This window comes from Gorilla gorilla, chromosome 13 (genome assembly GCF_029281585.2).
Source record: "Gorilla gorilla gorilla isolate KB3781 chromosome 13, NHGRI_mGorGor1-v2.1_pri, whole genome shotgun sequence".
Lineage (NCBI taxonomy): Eukaryota > Metazoa > Chordata > Mammalia > Primates > Hominidae > Gorilla > Gorilla gorilla.
Window position 1 is genome coordinate 81,359,160 of NC_073237.2, and position 25,985 is coordinate 81,385,144.

At 40.7% G+C, this 25,985-nt stretch overlaps 1 protein-coding gene across 1 annotated transcript; it reads left to right on the forward strand.

Annotated features, from left to right (window-relative positions):
- The first annotated feature begins 909 nt into the window (after window positions 1-909).
- LOC129524485 (ubiquitin-conjugating enzyme E2 variant 1-like) lies at window positions 910-13,457 on the forward strand. The gene is made up of 3 exons (XM_055350075.1): window positions 910-933; window positions 10,579-10,930; window positions 13,378-13,457. The coding sequence occupies exons 1-3, from the start codon at window positions 910-912 to the stop codon at window positions 13,455-13,457; spliced, it is 456 nt and encodes a 151-aa protein (XP_055206050.1).
- Window positions 13,458-25,985: the final 12,528 nt, after the last annotated feature.

Genomic DNA, 25,985 nt, shown 5'->3' on the forward strand with positions numbered 1-25,985 from the left:
GAGAGTAAACTTTTTCTGTAAGCAGTTCAGTGTGTGTTTGGAAAAAGGAAGGCAGGGGCAGACCCTATCAGGAGCCATTAGCTTCTTAAGTTCTTCAGCTGCTGGGATTATGATCTCTGCCTATCCAAAAAGCAAGAGAAAAGCACAGACTGAGAACTCAGCCAGACTGGATCAAATCCCAACCCCATCTCTTATCAGGAGAGTTGCCCTGGGCAAGTTACTTAGCATCTTGGGGTCTTTCAGCCTTCCATTCTCCTTTCATTAAATGTGGATTATGTTACCCGTCTCCAGGCATTGGTGTATGAGATTTAAATAATAACATTTGGCACTCAGCCTATAGTAGGCACCTAATGAATGCTCACTTTCCACTTCTAGGTATTCCACGGACTAATCAACCATAACAATATTATCAGTATAATTGGGAGGAGAAAAGAAAACAGGAGACTTTCCTTGGTCAGTGAGAAGATACAGCTTTCAACTCTTCTTGTGCTTGCAGAGCCTGCTGAAGTATCGTAGAATCTCCTGCCTAGGGAAACCACAATTTCATAATCTTTGCTCATGCTTTTTGCCCCATAGTTGATTTTCATTGGTCTGCCACGTGGAGGTTTATGGCCAGCACTCTGATTGGTCAGGGCCATGCTGTATTGGTGGTTTATTATTATTTTAACATGCCCCCTGTTTTGTGCCAACAAAATATGGATAGCTGGAAGGAGTAGAATATTCTTTGCTTTTCTGAACAACTCAATGAGTTTTCGGCTAGCAGAGGTATCTGTAAACTAATGTGAACTAGGAAGTTAAGAGCTTGACTGACATATGAAGAATTTATGTTTTAAAGACAGAAAGCAGAGAGGAAAAGAAGCTATCCAGAGAGGATGAGGCCCCAAAAGATTGTGACAAGATGGGGACAATATGGCCACTGATAAGTTACCTCTGGTGAGTGATGGCTCATGGAATCTCCAGAAAGTGATGTCTAATATCCATGGTGAAATTTGTATCTGTACAGAGCTATGCAATAGCTCCTTTTATTTCAAACTTTCTGCAAAAGTGTTAGTAGCCCTCTGAGGGAAGAAAGGTTTTGGAGTGGTTGCAATGTAGGCTGAAGGAAGCCTACATGATAAAACCTAAAGCCATGTTATCAAGCTAGATGCTATGCAGACTTACCAGGAGACCAAGAAATCTCCTGGAATATTGAAAGGAGTAGCACATAGAAGGTGGGGTGGGGGCTTGAGTACTAAGATAAATGGCCACCCTAGACGTTTGAGACATTTGGATGGAGAACTCTGGAGTCTATTTGAATTGAGTATTTTGTTTTCTTAAGTGCACTTGGTCAAAACAATAAAATCACTCACAAATGCACTTTTCCATGCATCTGCCTGTGTGAATGTATGAGATATACCTGCTCCCAACTCCAGAGAGAACATTGGGATAACCCAACAGCTTCAGAGGCCAGAAGGCAGCCATCCTAGTGCCTCGGGGGCCCTTGAGGGGATCTGAAAGCTGAAGTACGGAGAGCTGCACAAAGGGCAGGTCTTCCCTGCTCTTTTTTGAGTAGCTGGATGAGAGGTCTTAAAAGTGATGACCGCGGAGTCCATTAACAGAGGCTTCAGGCTCTTGAAGTACTTCCATGCCTGAGCCAGTGAATTCTAGCTCTGAATTTGCCTTCAACTCCAAATAAAAATTTTTAATTCAGTGGATCATATCCTGCCCCTCAGGTTCCCCCTTCAAATTTCAGAAAAGCATTTTGGATAGAAATGTCAATTAACCAGGGAAGAAGCATTCACAGGAAAAGGGTACGGTGTCATTCGTGATTTTAGAACAAGTAAAAGAGGCATTTCAAAAAAGTTCCAGGGTTGACATCGAGGCAGGAGTATGTTTAGCCATTCTCAGACTCCAATTCTGGCAGCCGGAACCCAAATTGTAGGTGCTTTGTCTTTGAGGGCTCAATGAAATATGAACTACTTAAGATGTTGCTCAGATGAAGAAATATATGCGTTTATTAAGTATAAATGATCAGAGGATTCTTTACTTCATGAATTCTTGTCTAAAACTTCACTGGCACATACATGAGACATAGGTGTCAAGGATATTTTTGAATTTTTCCTTGGCTCACGCTCATCAATAACATAAATTTCTGTGAAGGAAGTACCATATTTTGCTCAAACGCCATATCCTTCTGTTCCAAGAAAAAATAAAAAAGGATATAAACCAAGAAGCAGCTTCTATTTGGGCCTCTTTGGCAGGGAAATAAAGGGGAAAGAAACTGAGAAATATATTCCCTTGCTCAGAGTAGGGAATGGGAAGGATTCCTTAATAAACATATGTGCTACTAAATCCTGCCTGGAAACAAAGAATGATATAAACAAGCCGTGGCTTACGGTTTCAAAATCCAGTAAATTATACTTATGGTTGTGCATTTGTCAAGATAAGTAGCTAACGGTAATCCAATAAGCAGATAAGAGTAATAAAAGGCACTGAGGTAGGGCAGAAGTCAGACCTAGTGATGGGGACAACCTTTCACATTTGTGGTCCTAAAAGAGCTCATCAAATATCTTAGGACAGGAGTGATGGCCAGGCCAGGGGCAAAAGGCTGGGGAGAGAGTGGGGAAGAAAGGTCATTTTTGTTAGTAGCCCTTCAATAGTGACAGAGCATTTACTATTCCCTAGTTTTATAATAGCTGAAGTGATACATTTCATATGAAGAAATATATAGCAATATAGAGAAGAGACATATTTCTGCCTCAAAGAGATTTTAGGAAAGAAAAACTAGGGCAAGAACCAGCATTCTATGGGGGATTACTGTACCTAGGCAGCAGAATAAGCACTAAACACATTTTCAGACTTTAGACTAAAATAGAAACCCTAGCAATTGTCGAATTCCTAAAATTTGCCGGGGACTGATTCTAACAGACTCCTTTAGATCTACATCTGTTGTGTTGTGACTGAGTATGCGGGAATAGATACAGCTCCAACCCGCCTTTCCAAGCTATCCTGTTCTCCAGGTGGCCTCTGAAATCTTTCTCTGCTGGAGTTCTATGGACGTAGCAAGATCGGGGGAAGTGTCACTGTGAAAGCAACTCTCCATAGTCATCTTCTAGTCACTGGAAACAGAAACTAACAGTCTGGTTGTCCTTAATAGAGAAAATCCCATCAAGTTAAGGCTAATCTCTGACTTGTGTGGGCCTGGGAGTAAGGAACAAATGTATTCCTGCCTTCGTATCTGGGCCTCTAGCTGACATATGCAACCCCACTGGGCAAAGCATCACTGTTCATATTCGACATGAAGAGCTGGCCTCATAGCAAGGCCAAGGCAGGGCTACAATCCCTGCATGAGCCCCTGTGCCCATCTATGCAGAGGGCATGGGTAGAGATGCTTTCACAAAGACTGCCCAGAGCAGCCAGTAACATGTTCTCCCTTCCCAATTATCTCTTGCTCAGATAGAATTATTTTAGAAAAATTTAAAAATGTGCATACTGGAGGTTGTTATTTTGGCAAATTTAGTTTAGCTGTCAGAGGTCATGCAGGGCAAGTAGAAAGCACTTCTTGTTTGCTCTCAAACCTACCCTGATTCAAATTCTTGCTCAGTCACTGTAATCTTGTTTGAGCTTTAAATTCTTTATTTCTGAAAGAGAAGACATAACACTTACGGTGGATGGTGGTTGTAATCATGTGTGGCAAACACTTGGCATACAAAATACATTCATTTAACAGTAGCTACAATTAAGTGCTAATGTCATCAACTGTAAATATTGAAGCAGGTGACAATTATCCTGTGCTGAAAGTTTTCCTGAAATGCTTATTTAGGGTCCAATTTGCTGGACTTTATCATGAGTAATACCTTCTAAATACATACAACTACAGTTCACAAACTGTTTTCACATTTATTGTCTCATGTAATTCTCACAACTGCCAGAAAGTTTGATAATATTGTTATACTCGCTTTATTTTTTTATTTTTATATTTATTTATTTTTTGAGACGGAGTTTCACTCTTATTGCCCAGGCTGGAGTGCAGTGGCGTGATCTTGGCTCACTGCAACCTCCGCCTCCAGGGTTCAAGCGATTCTCCTGCCTCAGCCTCCCAAGTACCTGAGATTACAGGCATGTGCCACCAAGCCCTGCTAATTCTTTTATTTTTAGTAGAGATGGGGTTTCACCATTTTGGCCAGGCTGGTCTTGAACTCCTGACCTCAGGTGACCCACCTGCCTCAGCCTCCCAAAGTGCTGGAATTACAGGCATGAGCCATCGTGCCTGGACTTACTATATTCACTTTAGAGATGAGGACACTGAGACTTGAACAGGCTAAGTAAGTCACCCATGGCTGCAAAGTTAGCAAATTAGCCAATATCAGTATCAACAATGCTAGGCTGACTGCCTCACAGAGCAGTGTTCAAGTTTATGCACATACATGTTCTTTCATTAAACAAACTCTTGTTGTACCCTTGTGGCCCGGAGCTAAGTGCAGAGAGCACAGCAGTGATACAAAAGGCATCACCTTTGCATTCAAGGGATTTATATTTCTTCAGGGAACACAGACATTGGAAAATGCGCAACTGATTAAAAATCGGGCAGAAAGTCTAAACAGACACCTCATCAAAAAAGATATACAGATGGCAAGTAAGCCATCTTAATTGAAAAGTAAAGTAAGATGTAAAGTAAGAAAAGGAAAGTAAAATAAAAAGATGCTCCACATCATATAGTATTAGGGAATTTTAAATTAAAATAAGATACAAGATACACTTATTAGAATGGCTAGAATCCAGATCACTGACACCAAATGCTGGCCAGAGTGCAGACCAACAGAAACTCTCATTCAGTGCTGGTGAGAATGTAAAATGATACAGCTACTTTGGAAGACAGTTGGTGGTTTCTTACAAAACTAAACATAATCGTACCACATGATCCAGCAAATACGATCCTTGGTATTTACCCAAAGGTGCTGAAAACCTAGGTCCACACAGAAATCTGCGCATGGATACTTATAGCAGCTTTATACGTAACTGCCATAACTTTGATGCAACCAAGAAGCCCTTCAGAAGGTGCCTTAGTCCATTCTTTGTTACTAGAACAGAGTACCTGAGACTGGGTAATTTCTACAGAAAAGAGGTTCACTTAGGCTCATGGTTCTGTAGGCTGAGAAGTCTGAGATTGGGAGCCCGCATCTGGCCAGCCTCTGGTGAAGGCCTCATGCTGCCTTGTAATATGGTGGGGAAGAAGAAGGGGAAGTGGACACTTGTGAAAAGGGCAAATCAAGAGGGGTGGCCTCACTTGATAACAACCCACTCTCATGGTAACTAATTGAGCACCTCAAGAGCCAGAACTCACTCACTCCCGTGACAATAAATGCCACCCCAAGAGAGTAGCATTCATTCCTGTTAATGATCTAATCCCCTCTTAAAGATCCCACCTCCCAACACCACCCCATTGGGGACCAAATTTCCAAACATGCGTTCTGGGGGCACACTTAACCCATAGCAATAGGTGAATAGATAAATAAACTATGGTACATACACACAATTGAATATTATTTAGCACAAAAAAATTAAGTGAGCTATTAAGCCATGGGAAGACATGGAGGAATCTCAAATGCATATTACTAACTAAAAGAAGCCAATATGAAAATGCCACATACTGTGTGATTCCAACTCTATGACACTCTTGGAAAAGCGAAACTATGAAGACAGTAAAAAGATCAGTGGTTTTCAGAAGTTGGTGGAAGGGAGGGATGATAGGCAGAGCACAGATGACTTTCAGGGCAGTGAAACTACTCTGTGTGACACCATGATGATGGACACAGATCATTATACATATGTCAAAACCCATAGAAAGTACAACAGGAGTGAACCCTACTGTGTATGCTATGGACTTTCAGTGATGGTGTCTCGGTGTTGGTTAATCAATTGTAAGAAATATACCCTTGTGGTGGGTGATGTCAATAGTGGGAGAGATTGTGCCTGCATAGAGGCAGAGCATATATGGGAATTCTCTGTGCCTTCTGCTCAATTTTGGTGTGAACCTAAAACTGCTCTAAAAAATAAAGCTATTTAAAAAGGAACAAAATAAAACTACTCTGATTGTAGAAAATGCAATGAAAGATTATGCAGGGAACTCAGCAGTCTAGTGTAGTCTTGGAGAATCAGAAAAGCAGTTTGAAGTAAGTGATCTTTGAGCTGAAATCTGCACCATGAATAGTTGAAATATCAACTGTACTAAGTGCCATACTTGGTGAACTGAAGTAAACATATGGGCAACAGGACCGTAATAATGAACAATAAATTAAATCCACTTAAAACAGTTATCGTACATGGTGAATACTACTTGTTGTAATGATCAGTCTACTTGTGTGAAGTGTGCCTCAGATCTGGAAAAACTAAACTGGGGAAGGGGCCAAATATTGTCATGGTAACAGAAAGAACCCATGCTAAAGGGTTTTCAATAAGCAAGAACAGCCAGTATTCCGTAAGTAGCCTTCCATGGGAGCTGACATCTGTTATTCATTTGTTGATTTTAGGTTGAAGAAAAACAGGATAATTGGAAATACTTCTATGTTCTGGGAAAATACGGAATGGAAGAGCTCTTAGTGTTTCTTAAATGGTGATCCATTACTTTTAACATTTAGTACAAACCTGCCCTCTCCAATTAATGAATGAACAAGAGAGCTGGACAACATCTAGATTCAATCATTTCAAAGCTATGGAAGATCAAAGACAGGTTCTTCCTTAAGCCAGGAGAAAAGAGGGCTTCCATCATGAAAAGGACTTCCACCATGAAAAGCATCTTTCGGGTGCTTGGGAAGAAATGAGAAAAAGCGTATTAAGAAGGAGGTGGAAAATATTTAGCAGATGGTTGCAACTGTGCTACCTATCTCAGAGGAAAACAGCAAGGAAAAGAACAAATTCAGCTACCTACATAGCATAATAGTTCAAAGCAAAGATATTTATATCAAACAGAGTTAGACTTAAGCCCCAGTTCTACCATTGATTAGCTATAAGATGTTAGGCAAGTTTCTGAATTTCTCTATAATCCAGTCTTCTCATCTGTGAAATGGGAACATTACCAGAAGATTGTACACTCAGTTATTATTTGACATCATCTAGCATATAATAGCCACAAGCTAAATATCAGCTGTATTTTTTTAACGGGGTGAGTAGCTCTCCCAGCATAATAGTTTTGCAATCCTGTTCATCTTTAATTCCTGTTGGACTGAAAACATTTTAGGAAAATGCTAGGGGAAAATTAGAATCCTTTGGTGAGTTGCCAGAGAGCTGACAGTACAAGGGCAAATGCCAGCCTACTGCAGTGGTGGTTTCCAAAGCAAAAACCAGACTTGGGCCCATATCTCTGAGGGGCTCCAGTTTGGCCTCAGGTGTCTAGTGGAGCCCATAGTGCTGAGATGTGCTGATGCCTCATCCCTCTGCTTATTATCCCTTTAAAGCAGGGTGGGTGACTGGACATGGGAAGCATCAGAGATCTGACCTGCACACCTGCCTTCCTCACTTGGATTCCTAAGCCCACCTGAGTTGTCATCCAGTCCCCTGTTAGAACCCTTGTAGCCGCAGCTGTGTTCTATAACTACAGCAATGTCTGAGGATACTTTGCTTTATGTGCATAAAGGAGAGAGCACAATTTCAACAATTATTCTCTGCATGCGCTCAACCCAGTTACTTAGTTAATCTGAATTTCCAATTCCTCATGTCTACAAATGGGGCCAAGGATACTGTCTCCATCAGGGCCTAAGCAGGTATCAGATGACACACTCAAGCTGGGTGGTGGGGAGATTTCAATAAAGGGATTACTTACCAGGTGTGAGCAAGGTTTGGGGAAGCCAGCAAGGGCTGATACCATCCTTGGATCTGCAGGGGAGAATCATTAGCAGTCAGGCTCACCTAAAGGGCTGAGGGAGGGAATGGTTTCCAGGAACCAGAGAGCATCACTCTGCAGATACTCCACAGGAACAGACCAGAGAGTCAACTAACTACTTTTCCCTGCTCTCTGATTTTCTACTGATGCTAAACTACTGGCTGTGTCCAAATGGAAGTGCTAGAACAAGGAGCTGGTTGATGCAGTTCATACAGGTCAGCCTCCTGGGGGGACAGAACAAGGTAGTAGTGGGTCTGGGGTGGGGGAGTGGGAGAGTTTATAGAAGATACCCGGCATAGATACCACCAAGGAAGGTATGAGCACAAATTAAGTTAGTTTGTAAAAACCTGCCCGTGCCTGACACACAGTAGGAGTTCAGTAAACATTAATTCCCCTAAACCCTCCCCACTCCCCACCTCTCACTGAGAAACCCACAATCTTGCAGCCACAGTCCCTGCCCCACATTCAGTAGAGATCTCCAAATACAAACTTGCACACACGCATAATGCTCGCTTTCTATGTCAGGCTTTCTATTTATGTGTGGTTGATTTTTAGGTTTTGGCTTAAGTGTTTATTCACTCTACATGCCTTAGTGGAGCTTTTAGCAATCAAACTTCAGCCTGTTCTTCCCAAACTTTACCTGGCCCATCGGACACTGGCGCTAAATTAGTGGTTAATTTCTAATTAATTTGCCTGTTTTGAGGGATAGATGTATTAGCATCAAGTTTTGACAATTCCCAAAAATAATTAAATATCCCTAGAGAAAAAGGAAGGGAAGATTCAGGACCCATAGTTCCTAAAAGGATTTGAACACCACTTAAAATAGAGCAAATTTCCAGATAGCTCCAGGAGCTTAATCTTTGGAAGCAGGAGTTTCTTTGTTTACAAACAAGCAGGCGTTTGTTAGCCAGTGCAACAATAAACCTCTGCTCTCTGGTCAGCCATTTTCATTAAGTTATTCTTAAAGACCACCAATAAAAGGTGCCAATCATTCTACTTAACTATGTGGCTAACCATCTATTATTAACCAGAGCACATACTTCTGGAATAACAAATGGGGTCGCAAAGATCTGAGCTTGATAAGCCCTATAATGAGATAACTCCTGGGCCTGGTATCATGTGATAAATGGGATGATTGATCAGAACTGCACAGGAGAGACTGACGTCCTCTCTGCGCTCTCCCTCCTCTTTCCCTCCCTCCCTGTGGTTTAGCTCTACTAAAAAATGCTAAATAGAGATATATATATTTCATATAAGAAATACACAAATAAGCCTTTGTTATTAAATGCATATTTGCTAGAGGTTAAACCCTGGTATCCTGCAAAAATCAAGAGAAGAAAACTTGCTGAGTGTTTCTGCCGTGTCATTTTCCAGCCGTATTTAACAGAGAGAGATTTCTGGCAGGACTAAGTGCAGCAATTAGATTGGAAATTTAGGTCATCTTTATAATTATGTTCAGATGTGATTGGAAAAATATCTCGGGAGCCATAGATGTTTTGGTTAAAAGCATATTTCAGAATGCAGGTGAAAAGGCAAAGTCTGGTCTCCTATGTAATTAAATCCCTGTACAACCTGGATGAGACATTTTATGGGCTAAAGTAGCAGCAGCAAAAATGTTTGATTTGAACACACCCCAACAGAAGAAACTACCTTATCTTTTTTGCCCTGCTTAATAGCAAACTACATATAGCACAGCTTTCTTGGCATAATCTCTTGGTCATTTGGTGTAGAGACCTCAGTGTGCTTTATCAACATTAGCCTGCTAATCCCAGCAGGAACCTGAGGGGGTTGGCAGGCTGCCCATTCATGTCATTTCAGGTGAATTCATAGATAACTGTGAATTTTAGTCTCTGCTTTAGAGCCAAAGAAAGGAAGTTCTCACCCCTCTCCAAACAGTGGGTATCAATGTATTATCACTAGGGCATCAGTGATGTTCCTGCCTGGTATCTGGGCCTAGAAAAAATGGAAGGCTGAGTGTCCAGGTGTCTCTGACCCCATGAGGAAGAGGAGTGAGCTGGAGTAGGGATGGGCTGATTCTTCCAAGGGGAGTTTTTTTGAGGAGTGCATCTATCTAGAAAACAACTATCTCCCAGTAGACCAGTGGTTCACAGCTTTGCCTGCACATTGAAATCCCTTGAGACACCCTAGCAATCACTGGGTCTCACCTTCAGGAATTTTGATTTAATTGGCCTGGGGTGTTGGCTTCAGGCCAGTGAGTTTCTAAAACACAAGAGGTGATTCTAATACAGAGCCAAGGTTGAAAACCACTACTAAAGTCAGGAGTTCCACTAGGAACCACTGCTTTCAGGTGCTTTTTCTGCTTTGGAAAGATCCAGTTTTGCTAGTGAACAGAAAGTTATTTGATCCAGTCTTTATGGTGGTATCATTTACTCCTGACTACCTTGTGCCTTGCACACTGGTGTTTTTCAGACTGTGGGTGGTGGCTTACCGGGAAGTGATGAAATACATTTAGATCATTGCAACTGGCACATTTTGTTTTAAAAATAAATACAATAGAATTGGAAACATCTGAGTCCATTATAGATAATTATTTTGTAATAATTGCTTTGTAATATTACAGAAATTGTTTTGTAAAATATTTGTTTATGTGTGTGCACACGTTGTGAACTTGTACTGGATCTTGATGTAAAATGTTTATCTTAATGAAGATCATGGTTTAAAAAAGTATAAAACTGACTTTACTAATGCTAATACTTTAGAATGTATCTCTTCTGTTTTATATAACAAATCTGGGGCTCTGGACGCTACTTTGGGCTCAGACAACTTATGAAAACAGAACACACAGTCTTAAAATAGAATGTAGACCTAAAACACATAAAAACACTTATCTTTGTAAGATTGTAACAAAAATTAATACAAATGGAGTTGATAGCTCTAATGTAGTGGTGGACCCAAAAGCCATATTAGTACTAGCAAAAGGGCAGAATTCACACAGTATCATAGTTGTTCTGCAAGAGCTTTGGCACCTAGTCATGTCCAAAGCAGATATAAAACTCCCTCAGCCACCTGAAGGACAGTGTTGCAGCAATTCATCAAAAAGAAAAACCACAGGCCCTTCTTTCCTTCCATTCGATTTAACTGGTCTTCATTTTCCACAGTAGTAAACGTTCTAGATGCCTCTTGTAGACCTCAAAGTATGGGAAAGGAAGCTTCTAGTCAAAGGTTATTTATCTTAAGATACTATAAATGATGCTAATTTTTAGTCCACTTGAAATATGTAAGTTGTGCTATAACAAATCATTCTGTCACGTGACCACTTTCCATGTAGTTGAACTGATCAAGAAATTATATTTGAATTGATTCCCATCATAACCAGGGAGGCACATCTAACTCAATGGTGAAAAGGTGCATCACACATTTGCCTTGCTGCTGGTTATGTGGCCTGGGATCTCTGCCTTCTCTCGTTTTCCTCCCCCGCCTCCCACCCTCCCTGCAGCAGCCCTCAAGCCTGGGGGCTTGTTAGAATAGATGTGAAGTTTTCAACCTGTGGACCTGCTGCGTGTGGAGGTGCTTTGCCTGCACCCCTTGTTTCTTGAGTCTTTAATGATGCCTTTGTCCAAGCCATAGCCCTGTCTCTACACTCCTCCACTCCTGCCCTGGGCTGAGGCACCGATGATAAACCCTGAGGCTGGCCTTTGGTGAGGAATTTGGGGCTTTCCCCATATCTTCTCTCTGCACCTTTTTCAAGGGGTGCTGCTTTTTCCTCTCTCCTGCTCAAGTTCCCTTTTGCATCGTCACCACCCAACACTTTACATGACACTTCCTTGCTGTGGCCAGAAGCCCACCAGGCAAGGTTGGAAAGAACCTCTGACTTCTCTTGTTTAGTTTTGGAACCACATTTATTCACTCTTGCTCAGCCTGGGATGTGAATATTGGGCCCTGCCACCCTCTGCCGGCATCATCAGCCAATTTTTTTTTAGTATAACAGGCACTATTTTTGAATAAACAAATCAATTTGCAAATGCTGTTTTCTATTTTTATTATTATTATTATTATACTTTAAGTTCTGGGGTACATGTACAGGTTTGTTACATAGGTATACACACACCATGGTGGTTTGCTGCACCCATCAACGTGTCATCTACATTAGGTATTTCTCCTAATGCTATCCCTCCCCTAGCTCCCTATACTCGGACAGGCCCTGGTGTGTGATGTTCCCCCTCCCTGTGTCCATGTGTTCTCATTGTTCAACTCCCACTTACGAGTGAGAACATGTGGTGTTTGGTTTTCTGTTCTTGTGTTAGTTTGCTGAGAATGATGGTTCCAGTGTCATCCATGTTCCTGCAAAGGACAGGAACTCATCATTTTTTATGGCTGCGTAGTATTCCATGGTATATATGTGATATATGTACCACATTTTCTCTATCCAATCTATCATTGATAGGCATTTGGGTTGGTTCCAAGTCTTTGCTATTGTGAACAGTACTGCAATCAACATACGTGTGCATGTGTCTTTATAGTAGAATGATTTATAATCCTTTGGGTACACACCCAGTAATGGGATTGCTGGGTCAAATGATATTTCTGGTTCCAGATCCTTGAGAAATTGTCACACTGTCTTCCTCAATGGTTGAACCAATTTACACTCCCACCAACAGTGTAAAAGCATTCCTATTTCTCCATATCCTCTCCAGCATCTGTTGTTTCCTGACTTTTTAATGATCGCCATTCTAACTGGTGTGAGATGGTATCTCATTGTGGTTTTGATATGCATTTCTCTAATGACCAGTGATGATGAGCTTTTTTTCATATGTTTGTTGGCCACATAAATATCTTCTTTTGAGAAGTGTCTGTTTATATCTTTCTCCCACTTTTTGATGGGGTTGTTTTTTTTTTCTTGTAAATTTGTTTAAGTTCCTTGTAGATTCTGGATATTAGCCCTTTGTCATATGAAGAGATTGCAAAAATTTTCTCCCATTCTGCAGTTTGTCTGCTCACTCTGATGATAGTTTCTTTTGCCGTGCAGAAGCTCTTTAGTTTAATTCTATCCCATTTGTCAATTTTGGCTTTTGTTGCAATTGCTTTTGGTGTTTTAGTCATGAAATCTTTGCCCATGCCTATGTCCTGAATTGTATTGCCTAGGTTTCCTTCCAGGGTTTTTATGGTTTTAGGTCTTACATTTCAGTCTTTAATCCATCTTGAGTTAATTTTTGTATAAGGTGTAAGGAAGGGGTCCAGTTTCAGTTTTCCACATATGGCTAGCCAGTTTCCCAACACCATTTGTTAACTAGCGAATCCTTTCCTCATTGCTTGTTTTTGTCAGGTTTGTCAAAGATCAGATGGTTGTAGATGTGTGGCATTGTTTCTGAGGCCTCTGTTCTGTTCCATTGGTCTATATATCTGTTTTGGTACCAGTACCATGCTGTTTTGGTTACTGTAGCCTTATAGTATAGTTTGAAGTCAGGTAGCATACCTCCAGCTTTGTTCTTTTTGCTTAGGATTGTCTTGGCTATACGGGCTCTTTTTGTTTGCCAGTTTCTCTGTGTGGCCTTTTCCAGGTTTAGCCACCAGAGACTCAGAGCCAGCAAATCTGAGTAACCTGGTGACTCTGCTTTCCTTTCATCACAACATGAGCTAAAATACACATTGGTCCCATATTTAAATCAATGTGTTTAAATTGTAGATGTGTGGCATTATTTCTGAGGCCTGTGTTCTGTTTCATTGGTATATATATCTGTTTTGGTACCAGTACCATGCTGTTTTGGTTACTGTAGCCTTGTAGTATAGTTTGAAGTCAGGTAGCATGATACCTCCAGCTTTGTTCTTTTTACTTAGGATTGTCTTGGCTATACCAGCTCTTTTTGTTTGCAAGTGCCTTTCTGTGGCCTTTTCTGGGTTTAGCCACCAGAGACTCTGAGAGCCAGCAAGTCTGAGTAACCCAGTGACTCTGCTTTCCTTTCATCACAACACGAGCTAAAAAACACATTGGTTCCATATTTAAACCATATTTAAACCAATGTGTTTTTTAGCTCATGTTGTGATGAAGGGAAAACATAGTCACCGGGTTACTCAGACTTGCCAGCTTCAGAGTCTCTGGTGGCTAAACCTGGAAAAGGCCACACAAAGACACTTGTAAACATGCACGACCTTTCTGAATTGCTTTCATTCCCTATCATTGTTTTTGCTTTAGAAATTGAAGAAGTTTTAAACAGGACTCTCAGTTGGTTGTTCCTGCCATCCATTTGGGTCCATTCAGAATCTGACAACTGGCACAAAAAGAACCTTGAATTCAGCATATACTCTACTTTGGTTTTGGTGCTGCTGCTTCTCACAGTTTCAGCAGGGATTAAGAAAGAACTTAGTGTGCCCAGCAGATCCCCAAAATTGGCCAGCTTGACTTCCCAGCAAATTGCTGAATTTTTCCACTTTCTGTTCAGGACCACTAAATGCTGAAATATGAATGTGTATCAAAATGACAGCAATTCATTGTATTCTAAAAAAAAAAAGTAAAGAAATCTGGGACTCTGAAAGATTTCACAACTTTCTCCACATTCACCCAGATATACCAAGTGATGACTCACAGTCAAATCAGGCCCCTGTGTCTCCAAGGCCCAAGCTCCCTTTGTTACCCATGATGTATTTCTATCATCCAAGACCCAGGCTTACACCAATGTCATTGGCATAGCCTCAAGTCTTTGCTCTCCTCAATGCACCAACTAGAAAGAAAGCCAGCTAAGAAAACAAAGTAAAGTTCAAAAAAGAAAAATAAAGAAAAGAAAAAAGAAAAGGAAAGAAAAGAAAAGAAGAAAAGAAAAGAAAAGAAATCTAAAGGCCTCTTCCCTTTACATATCTACCAAAGCGAAGAAGGCTCACTTGCTCCCCTTCCAGAGTTTCTCAGCCTTCAACCTGCAATGCTTTCTCTCCTGCAACTTAGCCCCTCCTCTGCCTATCAACAAGATGTTGAAGAGAAGTTATATTGTCCTGCTTGTAATGACCATGTATGTTCTTGCAGAGGCTTCTTGGGTCACACCCAAAGTGAACAGATTCATTGCATATCAAAGTGGTAACAGCACACTCCCTCTGCAGAAGCACGAGCCTCCTACAACACATTCAAACCCAAATGAAGAACCCTGAGTGTACTAAGGAGTGCTTAGATTTAAGTAAATGTTATTGAAGTATCACCTACATGCAGGAAACAGCATAAGCCGAAAGAGTACCATGCAATGAATTTTCACAAACTGAATGTACTCTATTAACATCACCCACATCAAGAGAGAAATACAGTAGCAGCAGCCCCAGAAACCTCTCGCTTACATTCTCTTTCCGTGTCACTACCTCCCACCAAAAGTAAACACCACCCTGACTTCTAACCATACTTCTGCCTACATAAAATTGAATGTTTTTATGTATGTATGTTATATGTATTTAAGTTAAATTATGCTATTTTTACTCTTTTGTGTTGAGCTCCTTACATTCAATATTGTATTTGAGAGGTTCATTCACACTATTGTGTGTACATATAATTTATTCAATTCCATTAATGTTTGGTATTCTATTGTATTAATGTATAGCAACTGATTGACCTATTTTCCTATTATGGCCACTTGGATATTTTCCAATTTGAGGCTACAAACATTCCATTTCTACTATGAATATTCTACTATACATCTTTTAGTGAATGTATGTTCACATTTCTGTCAGTTATTTACTAGGAACAGAACTGTTGGGTCAAAGGCATGCATATGTTTTTCAGCTTTAACAGGGCCTGCAAAAGAAGTTTTCAATGTTGTACATTTTACCTTCCTACCAGCAGTATAAAAAGAATTCAGTTGTTCCACATCTTCACCAAAGTTGATATTTATTATCTTCTTCATTTTAGCTATCCTGTGTGTGTGTGTTTGAGAGAGAGAGAAGCCTGTTTAGTCTTTATCATAGCTTTAAAATCAATTTTATTGAGGTACAATGTACATATAAGAAATGGAAACCATCTAAAATACATGATTTGATGAGCTTTGAGAGATGTATACACCCATAAAGTCACTGCCACAATCAACCAGATAGTTTCGTATCTCAAAAGTTTTCTCATGTTCCTTCTGTATTTTCTGAGAGAGGCTCTGGAAGAAGAAAGGGCTTCTTTCCCTGGTCCCAGGGTACCTCACTTACCAGTCTCCAGCAAAGCATGTTTCTGAAATTCTTCACTGCTAGACAATGCAGATTCTTCAGTGCAGCCTACAATGACAGGCTCCTGTAGGGCATAATTTTCCCCAGCTCTCGATGAAGGCAGCATTGGCAAGAGACCCAGATAGCATAGCATTAATTGTATTTAATTTTAATTGATTAAAACTTAAAAGTATTCACATACAGCTAGTGGCTACCTTATTGCACAATGCAGGCTTAGATTTTACTAGAAATTTCTTTCAGAACTGGGGCAGGCTAGAGTCATGTTGATGTTTCCTCCTGTGACACAAATGACTTTCATGGACCCCACGTTTCTCAGGGGCAGGTTCTTGACTTATTCAGGACTTTTCACTCTACTTTTTTAATCCGGAAAACAAACGCTGCACCCAAATAATCTGTGGACCATCCCTCTCCCTGCCAAATCTTATTAGTAATACACTTGTGGCAAGTCCTTGATTCTGTCTGTGCTTTTGGTTTAAGCTTCGAGGTTTGGGAATCAGACAGACTAGATGAATTTCCTCGGCGGCTCTCCTCATCTGTGTTACTGTGAGCAGAGCCCTCATCCTGCTCAGATCTAACTTCCTTGTCTGCAAGAACAGGGTCATAATATCTATTTCATGAGTGTCTGACACATCCTAAACCCTCAATAAATGTGTTGTTGCCCACACTTCTTGACCTGTTGAATGGTGCTAAGAAACACCTGCATCCTACAGGGTTTTATTGTCATGCAAACCCTTTGGGAAGAGCAGAGCATTATAAAAAATGTCAAGTGTTGTTCCCTGAGTTAAAACAAGTAGGAAAAGCAAGAGCAACTTCCACCAGTCAAGGCCACTGAAATAAAATACATGTCAGCCTTGGGTAAGCTTTATCTTTCCAAAGCCACTGATAACTACTTTTGCTAAGGGCCATCAGCAGATTGTCTGCTCTCTTGCCAGGAGGAGAAACAAAGACTTTGATCTGATCCATGATAGAACACATTCCTTTCTGTTTTGACTTTTCATTTGCAGGAGGCCCAGGACAGGGATGCTGTTTGCTCAGATCTCATGGTAAGTTCCCTCCCACGGGGGCAGATGGGGTTTACACTGGGGAGAAGAGGTCTGAGAGCTATGTCTACCTTAAAGCTTTCTCCCTGTACAGCGGGTCCTAATCAGGTGCTGGGGGAGGAGGAGGGAGGAATCCCAAGGAATGGGAGATGGCAGATGGATGCCCTGAGTATCAGCTATTGGCCAGTCATTCGTCAGGAGCTTTATTAATGATACTGCTCACTGCTCAATGGAACACAGGCCAGAAACTGTTACACCATTTAACTTCCACACAAGAAATGACATTATCGTGCCTATTTACAGACAATGGATCTAAGATTTGAAAAGGAAAAAAACTTACCCAAGGTCTCATCGCTAGCTGAGATTTGTACCTATGTCATTATGGCTCCATAATGTATGCCCTTTACCATGAAGTAACATTACCCCTGCAGCCACATGCTTTTCTACTGAATGCTCATGGACTCATGAGGTAGATGTTCTTGCTTTCATAGATGGAAAACAGACTTAAGAGTTGAAATAAATTTTCCCAAATTTACAGATCTGGAATCCTGGTAGTAGAACTAAAACTCATACTCAGGTAAGTTGATTTTTTAAAAAATTCCATATACAGGACTCTTTCCATCATTTTACATAGTAATAACCAAGATAATAATACTAACATTATCATGTGTCAGGCACAGTTCTATGCATTTTATATGTTGTAATGCATTTTATTCTCACACAAAACCGTAGAATATTTTTGCAATATCATCTTCATTTACAGACCATAAAACTGAAGCACAGAATGATTAAGTACTTTCCAAAGTTGCAAAGTAAATAAGTAGAGAAGTTGTGGTTTGAACCGGAGCAATGTGTCTCCAGAGCTACTTTTTAATCACTTTGTTAGAGGCAACCCCAATGTCAAGGTATCTCTGCCCCTGGTGGGTGGCCTTTGGGACTACCCTAATGCATCTGGGCAGGATGAAAAGCCACAGGGTGAAATGAACACCAGACGAAAGGGATAGAAAAAAAAAGACAATTTCAAGTGACAGAGCTTTGAGAAGAGCAGCAAGTTAGCTAAGAAGGATTGTCATGGTTGTTTATGGTCCTCAAAATTGCTTTGATTCTAACATACAAGAAGACCAGCCTTGCTCTATCCGCAGTGGAAATCACCCGAGTCTAGAATTGACAAGAGAAGTTGATTTATTTTCATTGTTTGTTACAGCAATTCAGTGCAATTTATTTAGGACCACTGTCTCTCACTCAGAGGGAAACTCATAATGCAAACACATTAATCTTGGGAGACAGTATCTTGGATACCAGCAGTTAGGATAATTAGATTGTTACTCTCAGCATGCAGTGCCTGTTCATAAGCAACAAAGAAGCTTATCAGATTCTAATAATCCTTAATGTATATTATACAAATTACTGAATACAATGACATTCACATTTGCAAAGAAAATTCCATAACCTAGGCTCTCCTTTGCTATGCGAAAGTCCAATCTGTATTTTCCTTTCATAACTGAAAGCGATTTATCTCAGCAGTAACCCGACTAGAACATTTTCTATTGATTCTCTAAAGGCTCTTCATTAAGGAAAATCTGAAAATAAAAACCAGGGGCACTGTGACCTTGAGATCATCCAGGCTTGGACCCAAAGTCATGACCCATCAAATACAGTGGGTATCTTTCTACTGGTTAATATTAGTTGAACCCTTCAGACACCTAGTAACTTTTAACCGATAGTATCCTTTGTTAAGATTCTGAGTTAAGAGACCTCAAGCTCCTCAGAAAAGGATGGTTCAGATGATGAGGAGGCCATGGTGCAAACCCTGAAGCTTAAACCACCCTCCTAGTTCAATGTGATGAATTCCCTGGGATTGGTGGCTCTCCTGCTACATCCCCTTGTGAATTCCAAGATGTAACTCTGTCTCTGACATGGACGGTAGACTACATGTTCAGATAGAGATGCTCAGACAAAGTTACTAAGCCAGACGGTCAAGCTGTCATGGGTATAAAAATCATCAGATGCCCACAAACATCTATGGTGAATCAAAGATTCTGGGAGTGATGTCCCATTCATTGGTACTTCTGCCCCTGACCTGGATTCTACATTGTTGAACTCCAGGCTACCACCTTGATTGAACGGTTCTGACCCACACTTTTTGTGCTGTGAGTTACGTCACTCTCTCCCCTGTGGCCTGAAATCATTGCCTTTACCACCATTAATATCACCCATCTTCAACCTCAGACAGGCATCACAAGGGTATAGAATTCCAGGCTGCTTTTTGATCAATTATTATTTTTACCTAACTCAGTGGCTTTTTGTACAATGTTTCATTGAGTCCTCCATGAACCAGAAAGCTCTGGAAAATCCTGTGGCCCCAAAGACTTACTTCAGCTGCTGTCTTTGGACAAGTACAGGCAAGGAAGGCAAAGTGGGTAAGACTCCAGGCCCCCACCCAGTCTCCATCAGGGGTCCATTTTCAACTGAATTGTCTCAGGTTGTGTTTGAACAAAAGGCCTTGCTGTTATAATGAAATGCTTGATGACACCAATCTAAGGGAAATGGCAAGGCTTGAGGGAGTTAATGCTGTTTTACACGCTCATTCTGAAAGCACTACTCTCAGGCTTCAGCTTCTTCTCCTTGTGCGTTTGCATCCAAATGTGAAGTTATTATTAGTCTTTCCTCTCTCTTGTCATTGTTACATGTGTTAATTGGTCTTCTTCTCTGTACTGTCTCAAAACAAGATACATTCATCTCTGCTGTGAGCACAGAACCCATTATTCTTGGTCCAAGATTGGTCAATTCTGTGGGCCTCCTTTTCCTAAACTTTAAGAAGATTATAATAATATTTAACTCATACATTTGTCATAAGAATTGGGGCAGATAATGTGTATAAAACCGTCAGGTTGAACGTTCACTTTATAGGCATTTTAACTCACTAGTGCCTTGTCCGTGTGTAACAGGTATCTCCCCTCTTGACCGAGCTGTTTTAGGGCAAGAAATGGATGGACCTCAGTAACAGTTTAATGGACATAAGTAACATTTATTGAGTACTATGGGCAGGGTATGGGCTGCAGCATTTTACATTTCCTATCTCATTTAATCCTCACGAGAAATCTATGAGATAAGTTACATTTATTAGCCCTGTTTTGAAAATGAGCAAATCGAGGTTCAGAAAGGAGATGCAACATGCCCATGATAACATGGGTTAAATAAAATTGGGATTCAACCCAGGTTGGGTGGCTCCTGAACCTAAGCCCTTGCCTTACTACTGTATTGCCTGCAACAACAGTCAATTTAATTGATCCCTAAATATTTGTTGTGTTGGAGGTCCAGCTCACAGTGCCCCTCTTGTCTAAGATTTTTCCAACCCACAGTGGTTTCTCCTCCCTCTGGACTCCCACATGCACTGCCAGTGTTTCTCATTAAGTAGCTAATCACTTTCATATTCCCATGCTTTGTGTGCCTCCCACCCACCCCACCACTGACTAACTTGTAAAGCTCCTGGCCTGGCACATAGTAGCAACTAAATAAATATCTATCAACCAGACAATGATTGACATGATGTCATTTGTTATGAAATCTATAAGTCTGAATACCGATGATGAAAACAGTAGCATTCATTCATTATTTTATTTAACCTTATGAAGTACTTACAATAACTCAGACAACCCAGGAAAATGTTTTAATTTTGAAATGGGAAAAAAGTTTTGATTTCTAGATGTCTTCTCTAGCACACCCTTTGGGGTCTTCTCTGCATTTTATAGACTGAGCTGTTTTACAATGCTGTAAATTGAAGAATTTACAATAATTGATAATGCAAATGATTCTTGCCCATAGAAATGCAAAAAAATTATGTCTGTGAATTGTGCTTGATTATTGTCCTGAGGACAGACTAGTTTTACATTTATTTGGAAGTTCATTTTATCATTCCTTTTTGCCCATGTATTTCTTTCTTTGACTTTCTCTTTGAACTTATATCATCTTACTAGTTCCCTCATTAATCAATGAATTAAATAAAGCCTCTGTATATGTTCATTTTATATTTGTATAAGGTTTACAATTTTGCCCTTTTTAAAAAGTACCCTTTTATATACATCATAGAGTGCTCAAAATTAAACATGTCTAGCCAAGGTGCAAACTAAGTATGTAAATTTCTAAACACAAATCTAAATTCTATCCCTTAGCTATAAATTTCTAGAATGTTTTCTCACATTTCCACCCTCCATTTCTTGGCAAACAATTTCTACTTTTCGTCTCTATGTGTCTGTCTCTTCTGAACATTCCATTTAAATGGAATCATACACTATGGGGCCTTTTGTATTTGGCTTCTATCACTTCACATAATGTTTTCACATTTCATCTATGTTTTAACCTGTAGCGTACTTCATTCCTTTTGATGGCTGAGTGATATTTCATTGTGCGGGTAAACATTTGGTTTATCTGTTCATCTGTTAGACCTTTGGGCTGTCCTTGTTTTTTTGGTTTTTTTTTGTTTTTTTTTTTTTTGGCTATTGCGAATAACGTTGTTACAAGCTTTCATGTACTTTTTTTTTTTGTGTGTGTGGATACATGTTTTCAATTCCCTCATGTATGTACCTAGGAGTAAAGTTCTGGGTCATATAGTAACTCTATATTTAACTTTTTAAGGAACTGCCAGGCTGTTTTCAAAGCTTCTTCACCAGCCATGTAGAAGGGTTTCAATTTCCCCTCATCCTCATAAAGGAGGTTTTTTTGTTTGCAAAACATAAAAAGAAAACATCTGTGAAAACAAAGCGTAGTTACCGTGTCATACGTCTCATAGGTCACTGGGAAAACACTGTCCTACATCGATGACACTGGGTTCTGCTGGTTCTTTCTCAAGCAGCACTGTTTTGCCTGCACTCTGCAGCCCCACATGTGACAATAATTTCCAACCGAGTATCAGAACTTGCTTTTTCTCATTGATCTTTTAGCCTGGCTCATGGGAGAAGGCTGGGATGATTTCATACCTGCAATAAGTCCAACTTTCATATCCAGGCCTGGCTCACTGGGACCTGAGAAATTTGGCAGCCTTCCTGTCCTTCACACCGCCATGTCCTGGGGCTGAACTGATTGGCTACTGTTATTCTCCTTTCACTTAAATAATATACCTCTTGAAGCTAGCACATAGCTCAAGCCCAGACCAGGTACTGAGAAAAATTTGAGTCTTGAGAGAGTAAGAAACCTTCTAACCTGCACCCAGATCTTTCTCTAGGCAACTTGCCAATGGCTGTGTCACCGCTGACAATGGGTAAGTGTGGGAAGTGAAGGGAGAGAAACATGTTGTGGGCTGGTCAGAATATTTGTGAGCCCAGAGATTGTATTTTTTGGCTGCTTCTTCCAGGGCTTAAGCAGTGAGTGACATGAGTAACGGGCATGTCAGGCTTCTCACACCCACCTAGTGGATCTTTTCAGTTCTGAACGTGTTTCAGCCAGCCTGTGGGGGATAGTAATCGGGTTTGCTGTTTGAAGGCTGGGCTTTGGTGTGGTTTCACACCAGGCCTCTCCACTGTGTCTTTTTAAAGTTTCATCACTCCCAACCAGCTGTTATTTCACTGCCTGTGGTTTTTCTGTCTCACAGTCTATAAGAAGATTAATAGTGCTACAACTAATGGGATCATGATTTTAACAGGAGATTGCAACCAGCTTCAGGTAGGCACTGACAGAATTCTCTTGCAGCCTGAGGGGTGCATAGGACTTTGGAAAACAGATACTGGACTTCTCAGAATGGGAGTTCAGTTTCTTTCTGAGATGAGGATAACAAGGTAGCTGGTTCCCCTGCGTAGGTCCTCTTAGCACAACAATAACCAGTTCTGGCAGATCTGGTCCGCTCCTGCCTTTAGAGTTGGTGTCTTTTGAGCTGAAGAAATGAAAGAATTTGTTGAGCAGGTGCTTTTTGTGTATAAAAAGCAAAGGACAGCCATTTGCACATTGGTCTTTTTAGTCACTGCTATGGCCTGAACATATCCCCCAAAACCCGTCTGTTGCAACTTGATTGGCAATGTGATAGTATTAAGAGGTGGGACTTTTAGCAGGTGATTAGGTCATGCGGGTGGCACCCCCATGGGTGGAAGTAGAGCCCTCGAGAGAGTGAGCTCTCCCCTTCCATCTCCCTTTACTCTGTCACCTTTGGGCATGTGAGGACACAATATTTATCCCTTCTACCACATGTGGGCAAGAAAGTCCTCACCAGACACTGAAAACCAGTGCCTTGATCTTGGACTTCCCAGCCTTCATATCTGGGAGAAATAAATTTCTATTATTTATAAATTACCCAGTCTGTGATATTTTTCTATAGCAGGACAGACTAAGGCAGCCACACACATTCTTATTTATTTTATGATTCTCATACACACCAGCCCCTTTGCAGATGAGTCTGATGGACACATATAGTGACCCCTGTATATGTCCCCATCTCTAGGTGGCATAATCCTTCAAACCCAGAGACTGTTCCCTCTCCCTCTGGAGTCCTGTCCTGACATCCCCTCTGTTGGACTCTGCTGCTATTATCAGTGGAGCCCCTTTAGGCACTTGGAGCTGCTGTTTGGGGCCATAAGTTCTCTCATGGTGCATGTTCAGCCTCCTCAGCTAACTTATAAAGAAGGAAAGAATGTGATATGTGTTGGATATAAGCCTGTGTGTCAGATCTCATTTGATCTTGAGGAATGGATACTATAATCCCCATTTTAGAGATGAGGAGCCTGAGGATTCAGATGGCTTAGGTCATTTGCCAAAGCCACACAGCTTACGGCCAAGCTTGGCTTCAAACCCTAGATTGAGTAATTCCAAATCTCATGCTTGCTCTACTAAACTGCACTTGGGGAAAAAACACTTCAGAAATGATCTCTTATATGTCTTAGTTTGCTCACATCATAGCACAGTATTTTGCTCTGTTAAACACTTGAGGTTTGAGCTGCCGATGAAGGTTCTCTGACAGATATATGGACATATCCTTGGCTACTAGAAACCATGCATAATATATCAGGTCATGTCAGGTCAACATGAGATCAGTACAACAAGATCATAAACAAAGACATAATTTTAAAGCCTAAACTAGCTTGTCATGAACACATCTTTCCATTTCCAACTAGATTCTAACCAAACCATATTAGGTTACATTAAGCCCTGTATATACGGGGAAACCCATTTTCCCCTAAGCCAATTAACTGGGTCTTCTTTCCCAATTATTGCTGTAATCAAGCTAATGTGTTATTAAGAAGACTGAAATAATTGTTTATGATCTGGTTACTTTGCCCAATGAATAATTGAATTGAATGGCCATTAAAGAAAATCTAATCGATGGCTATGCACTGAGTCAGTCCACAAATCGCCAGTGTGGTGGAACATGAAGTTATATGCACTGAATTTTAGGGCTAAGCGGAGAGTTGTGATGTCATCTACTTCGGTCTTGCACGTAAGAGCAATCCAAATGCTAACTCTCTCTGCTTTTCTTTATACTTTCCAAAATGCTCTATCCTTGGTGACTCTTTCCCTTCCCTAGAATGCCCCACACTCCCTCCCAACTTCGTACATGCTGGTCCCAATTATCTCTTACTTAGCCTTTGGATCTACACTCAATTTTAATTTCTAGAGAGAAAGCTTACCTGAAACCCCTAATAAGTATAGCATCTTTAATAAAACGCCCTACATACCCACTGTCACAGTTATAATTATTTTGTGTCTAACTAACATCTGCCTCCTCTAATTTAAATATCATAAGGGCAAGAATCTTGGAGTTGGGGGGTTTGCTTCTGTTTTGTTTTTCATTGTATCTTTAGCACCTACCAGAATACAGATGCCTACTGGATGCTCAGTAAATATGTGTGTATTGAATAATTATAGAGAGGTATGAATAAATGAAGGGGGGAAAGAAATAACATTTATTGGCAGCCTGCTGTGTGTTAAATATTTTATAACAATATTATGAGAAAGGCATTCCCCCAGCCACCTCTTTTTTCAGAAGAGGAAACCAGTTTTAAAAGACTGATTTCTTTATGGTGAAAACTTGAACTCAGACCTATCATAACATAAATCTGTAAGAGTATAAATCCACTGCTTTTTCCACTAAAGCCTTCCATTGTGTTGTTGTTGTTTTAGTAGAAGTGCATCATGAATTTTACTTCGTGGAACTGAACTCAGGTTGGTGAGTTGCCTCTAGGGCATCTTCTAGACTTCACTTAGTGCAACTTCAGATTCCTCCTCAGTAACCATCGCATTGTTGAAGCACTGTTGCTACCTGGAGTGCTGGCCTAGTTCTGCCAGCAATCCCACCTGCTGCTGCTATTCCTCATCGCCTGTCCTAAAGGTAACCTGGAAGCAAAAGAACGGTCTTCGGATTTAGCTAATTACATTCATGCGCCGCCATGGATGGAAGTAGAGCCCTTGTAAAAGGGCTGGATACAGCAACATGCTTCTTGGTGTAAAATGAAAACAAGGGGCCAGGCGCAGTGGCTCATGCCTGTAATCGCAGCACTTTGGGAGGTCAAGGCGGGTGGATCACCTGAGGTCAGAAGTTCAAGACCAGCCTGGCCAATATGGTGAAATGCCATCTCTACTATAAATACAAAAATTAGCAGGGCGCGGTGATGTGCGCCTGTAATCCCAGCTACTCAGGAGGCTGGGGCAGGAGAATTACTTGAACCCGGGAGGCGGAGGTTGCAGTGAGCCGAAATCACGCCACTGCCCTGCAGTCTGGGCAACACAGCGAGACGCCATCTCAAAAATAATAATAATAATAATAATAAATAAATAAAAGAAAAAGAAAAAAGAAAACAAGGAGAGAAAATGTAAAAATTTTTTGAGAGGCCATTACAAGAAGTACTTTAGAAAGAAAGAAAAACCCCAGAGAATATTTGTATGAATGAAGTTTACCTTCTAAGTAGGGAATATGTTAATGGAAGTGCTGCTGCTACTTAAGAAACACTAAGAATGGAACCCAG